This window comes from Coturnix japonica, chromosome 1, assembly GCF_054131305.1.
Source record: "Coturnix japonica strain WE chromosome 1, WE-NBRP24, whole genome shotgun sequence".
Lineage (NCBI taxonomy): Eukaryota > Metazoa > Chordata > Aves > Galliformes > Phasianidae > Coturnix > Coturnix japonica.
In genome coordinates this window covers 24,726,868-24,732,867 of record NC_140663.1, presented here as the reverse complement: position 1 = coordinate 24,732,867, position 6,000 = coordinate 24,726,868, and the positions used below count along the sequence as shown (strand labels likewise).

The 6,000-nt window shown below is 34.2% G+C and overlaps 1 protein-coding gene across 4 annotated transcripts in view; it reads right to left on the bottom strand.

Moving 5' to 3' along the window:
- Positions 1-4,714: 4,714 nt before the first annotated feature.
- Positions 4,715-6,000, bottom strand: part of IMMP2L (inner mitochondrial membrane peptidase subunit 2) — a 430,059-nt gene continuing 428,773 nt past the window's right edge. For all 4 annotated transcript variants that reach the window (XM_085513905.1, XM_015854164.3, XM_032443055.2 and 1 more), the window contains one exon: positions 4,715-5,180. Coding sequence is in view for 2 of the 4 variants with exons in the window: in XM_015854164.3 (XP_015709650.1) it covers positions 5,061-5,180 (120 nt within the window). In the remaining 2 variants the exon portion in view is untranslated. The remainder of the gene's footprint in view (positions 5,181-6,000) is intronic.

Here is a 6,000-nt window from a genome sequence, read left to right as displayed (position 1 = left end):
ACTGTAAACCAGAGATGCATTCTTAATTTAATAGTGTTGATGCACCCTTAGAGACTAACTTTTCTATCTTTGGATTGTTTGGACTGTTCGGTGCAATGCAGAAATCTCATAATTACGCAGTTAATTCTTATCATATATGGAGTCTGGACCTTTAGATTAAAGACATTAAGCCCCTAAAGAGGTAGTACAGCACTTGAAATCTTTTGTGAATGTAGTTTTTAATACCTTAGATAACTACAGGATTTAGTAACATCTGTGCATGGGTCTGTTTATGTATGTGAAAGAAAGAAAGAGGGAGAAGAGAGAGGAAAAAAACAAATACACAAGAAAGATTACACTCAGTCTGCTAAGTGATAGAGTAAAGCACTTGTGCTGACTGCCAGATGGCTAATTCACTATTTGGATTTATCCCAAAATTATTTAAGTTAGAAAGTTCCATCCTTTTAAAATTGAACTTGTGTATTTAAGTCATTGAAGTATTCTTAGAAAATCCCATCAGAAGTATTCAGTGCTTTTCAAAAACTTTGTATTTTAAAAGATACAGCAGAGCAAATCATTCTCTTCTTAAAATCCATTTACAAAAAAAGCATAAATGTTCAAACTTAGCCTCACACCCTGAGGTGTTGGGCCCTGATTCAGCAAATTAAGCATGCCAACTTAAGATGCCTTAGAAGTAATAAGATCTGCTTTTAAAATTACAGAAAAATCAACCCCTGAAGAACTGGTGATTTCATGGCTGGGATGCAGTTATTGGGAACTGTGTCAGGCTTGGATTTAGAACTGTGCTATAAGGTAGTCCATATAAGTTAAACCAACTGTAGAGAGGGAACAGAAATCCTTACTGTTTGCTGAACTTTCTAGGTACTACTGTTTAGCACAAAAAAAGACCACACTTACTTGTATAATTAATTTAGGACACATGTGCTAAGACCTAGAATAAAATTTTTTTTGTGAACATTTAAGAAATAGTCTAAGTACACATTCTTCCATTTGATCACCTAAAATACCCACTTGTTTCTAGAGTATGCAATATGAATGAGATCTCTTAGTTATAGTGTACCATCAATACACAACGGAGCTAACACAAAGGACAATTTGTTTGGAATGTGAACATTTTTATTTACCTGTAGAGTTTATTCAGATGTTATCCTTGTGCAAGATGTGTAATAAACAAAAAAAAAGTTAAAACAATTTGATACATGAGAGTTAAAGAAAAATGTCTAAAACTATTTCTAAACTAAAACTAAAACTATTTCTGGTGAGTAAATATACATTAGATTTGTTGAAATTATTTTAAAAATCTTTAAGTCATTACCTGACTGAGCACTCTATAACTGAACAATCTGTCAGGAAAGAAACTGTCACTTGGACTAGCCTACAATGATGTAGTTTTGTGGGATCAAAGGGAAGTTCAAGATTATTCTATGCAATAAAATTCAAGCAAAAGCAGCAGGCAACTTGGCCTTGATTTTGATTTATTTAAGTTTTCTTATGTTGATCTGCTGTGCAAAGAGCCAAATCATTTAAAAATCAAGGCTGTCCCATGGAAATTAACTGAAGCCACCAAAGGTTCTTTTTGACTCACTGAAAAGAAACTGAAACCGTTCAGAGAATGGCGCAACCCACTTCTCCTGTGGATTGTCAGAGTGGATTGACTGCCTATGCTTACAGCCTAAGTTAGTTGCCTGAAGTGAATCTGGACATGGAAATTCCATGGAGGATTTGATATTCCTTCTTCACAAATAGCCCTAAAAATTCCATTTTGATTCTGGATCCCCCCATGAATACTGAGGTTGTTTCTGCTTGTAGGGAAGAACTATCCCCTAGGGACAATTATCATTATCTTAAAGGAGATAAAAAACACATATTTATAGCAAAAAATGTCACTGTTGTTTACTTACAGTGTTATGTCAACTGATATTTGATACTGATGAAAAAGCAAGGGGGAAAAAAATAAAGTTGGGAAATATCTTTTACCCCAGCTGTTTTCCATACTTTAGGCACAGAAAGGATCTCTCTGTTTTTCAAACTCTAACAATTTGAGAAGATAACTCCCTTGCCACACTGTGTATTCATGAAGAACTTCTTAAAATATCATGGCACTGCATTTCCATTTACCCTGCATCATTTTACAGGTCTGGCATGAAGAAAAGAAATCCTAATAGCTGCTGAAATAAAGTATAAGACATTTTTTATAAAGCCTAAAAGTGGAGGTTTCCATCTTGGTCATAATTTTTGTCAGTGTTTGTGAGATTCTCTGTTTCAAATTTCACCTTGTTTCTATTTTTAGACATAATTGTTCTTTCCCTTTGAAGACTTAACAGCCTTCTTTTCACTGAAAATAAAATGCTAAAAATTGTCTGACCTTTCTAGGAGGTGTTAGGTAATGCTATTACAGATTCTGCCAGGCATTTACAGAAATTTGTTTCCCATTGTGGATATTCTTTAAAAAGGTGCATATCTTATCTTGGTCACAAGTTACGAGATTCTGTTGATGAGAGCTCTGTGACAAAATGTATTTCAGCTTTTTTCCATCATTTTGTTCCTTACAGCTTTTTGTATTTCCCTGAATACCATTTCTATATACAATATCCTGCTTTTCCCTCATTTACCAAGCTGTATGTTTCACTGTAGTATGTTATCTGTCTGGTGTGAGCTCTCAGGCTAAGCAAAACCTTGAACTTGAACCTCAATATTTTGTACATGAATATATTAGACATTCAGCTATCATGTAGAAGACAGTCTAAGCACATTTCTCTCAGGACATTCACTAAAACAAAGCCTCTAGACTCTTTTGATTCTGGCACTTCAGAGTCTTTCCACACAACTTTTAGGCAGCCTAGGTGACACAGTTGCCAGTCTGTTTCAGTGACCAAACATTAGGCACTAATGTATGTTGACCATAATCACTAACTTAGCACACACATAAAAATCTACCCCTTGAATCTTTGTAATTTGAATGGAGAAACTCCATTAACCACTTCTTGGTTTACAAGTGCAATCGGGAATTTAGAGGCAGATGCAATTCCACATATTCCTTAACAGCAAGAGTACTGACATGTCTCCTCATAGAGGAAAAAAAAAAAAAAAAAAAAAAAAAGATTTTAAATGTCGACTTATTTCATAATGTCCTACATGCCCCTCATGCTCATTCATATAGATTCCCAATGAAGCTGACATAGAGGTATCCTTTATAATTTGAGTCCAGGAAACTTTTGCCACTGATTTCATTAGTGCCAGGACAGATGTGTTTCGTATCTGGAGACTGAAAATAATATATCTGAAATGCCTTGTAATACATAGTTGTATGTTACTGCTGCTACTTGGTCCTTTCTGCTTTTGGTAATATGATCTGCTCTTCACGCTCTAGATAATGAATAATCTTTCTCAAGTTCAGCTTATGATTTGACTGAGCAATTTCCACTCAGCTAGTTATGTGATGATGTAAAATATCATGCACGTTAATTTGATGCTAATGTTTAGCAAAATGGTTTCTTTTACAGGAATCAGATTTCTTCCTGTGTACTGATTACAAGAAAGTGGTACACAAAGCAGTGACTCTACCACTTCCCCAGAAGCCTGCTCCCTTGCTTCACAACCCTCTCATCCAACCTGAACCTCCCCTGGTTTCTTGGTCCAAGTTACCATTACCTCTAGTCCTCTAGACTAAATTGCAATTTACCTCAGAGAAGAGGCTTAACAACACCTTGCTACACCTCTTTCAGTTAGATGTAGCAATAAGGTCCCACCTGAGCTCTTCTTCTCCAGACTGAACGATCCCAGTCCCCTCAGCCACTCCTCATAAAATGTGTCTCTCAACCCTTTACCATCTTCTTTGTTTTTCTTCACACATACTTCAGTGAGGAACCCAAAACTGAGTACAGTATTCAAGGTATGGCCTCACCAGTGTACCAGGGAAAAATCTAAGAAAACTGGACAGAACTAGAGCTTTTTCATTAGGATTCATACCATAATCTAACTAATACACAATTAGATATGCGGCTTCAAAGAAATATGGTTTATTATCTTGTCTGAATTTCCAAAAATTGCATGATTTTAGCCAAAATGTATAAAGAAGCTTTGTGTCATCTTAAATTTTGTAAGTAATCCCCAGTCTGGAGTAAAAAAATAAATACAAAATTCATCTGGCTCATTAATCTGCAATTGAAAGTATCCTTTTTTCATGTTCTCAACACTTATATGTGTAGAAGTTTTACTGCACATTCAAAGAAGTTATTTACGTTAATGTTTTTATATTACTAATTGTATAGTACTCATAATAATGACATATTTTTAACTAAATGTGGCATTCAGTACTAACAATGATTTACTATACTTGAGAAATGAATGAAGTATTACATTCATGTACTGCAATATGATTGGTACGTATTTTGTGTAAATATCTCCTTCAGGAAGATATACAAGGTATGTTTATGCAAGCTGTCCCAAAAGAGACAGCAAAAATAAGCAAGATTAAATCAGTTTAGTAATAAACACAAGAAAAAAAAATCTTATTAGCTTTTTGAAAAAATGTTATAGCATTTATGATTAACTTTTCAGCTATGGAAATACTGATTACTCAGTATTAGAAATTATAGGAGAAGCTCAAATATATTATGTGTAAATGTGTTGGTTTTTTTCATACGCAGTCAACAATAATAATGAAGAATAATAATGAAGAATCTGTTCAGGTACTAAAGAAACAAGCTGAATGTAAAAGATTAAAATATTTTATTGAAGTATTTAATATTTACTTATCCAAAGACACACAGGTACTGACATAGTAACACAAACATTGTAGATTGAACACTCAAATCTATAACAAATGTGTAACTATTTCAATCCAAATATGCACAGTGCCCAACTGTTTGAGATTAAAAAGCAAAGAAATAAACAGTTCACTGAAGGTGACGTTTTAAAATGAAGATATTGCCTTTATTTGCTGATATGGTACATTGGTACGAAAGCACCTTTGGCAAAGCTTTTACAGTTGATGATAAAACCACGGCATCTCATGCTGGCATAACTTCACTCCTTGATCTTCTATCTAAATGTTTAGGTCACTCTTGCTCTCTCTGGAGGGGTTTGCGCTCTGGAGGTAACATTGGTTGTAACTTCTGCCAGCGTTTTGGAGGCCAGAGGATATGAGTAGCACGAGCATGTAGAAGTCCAAGAGAAACCTGTACCCAAAATGTAATGCATATTATCAGTAAAAACTGAAAAATAAATGAAGTCTGTGAGGCATAAAGCATATGTTGACTTAGAACAATCAGAGAACACAAAACATGCATAAATAACTTTTTCCTTTTATTTATTTATTTATTTATTTATTTATTTATTTATTTATTTGCTTTGATGAAACATTTCAGGAACGCAGAGTAACTGAATTGTGTGATTCATAGCAAACATGAACTAGGAGTGTTTTTTCAGGTTCAAGAACGAGCAACTGGTCAGAACTGATGAGGCATTTTATAATCCTCTGAAAGCTAGTGGTGATTACTTATGCTGGGCGTGGCAGAAAAAGGTTAAACCATCTATTCTGAATAAACAGAAGCTGTGTCTCAGGTTTGATCTACACTAACCATACTGTGATGCTGGCTTTTCTCAAGTATTCTGTACTTTATCAATGACTTTCCAAATCCCATTTTGTCTCCAACCAAAAATGGAAACTACTCCGAAGTATAAATATTTCCCTAGGATGAAAATGCACTTCTTTCAGAATAATTGGAAATGCATTTAAAAATAAAAGGTTTTTTTTGTTGTTGTTGTTTTGTTTTGTTGGTTTTTGTTTGTTTTTGTTTTTTGTTTTTTGTTTTTTTAAACTTCTAGGACTACCTACACTTCATTTATATTTTTTGTAAATATTTTATATCTTATTACCTATTAATCTATTGTTTCAATTGTTTTGATTTACAAATCACAGAATCATAGAATGGTTGAGATTAGAAGGGACCTCTGGAGATAATCTGGACCAACCTCACCCCTCAAACATGCTTCCCT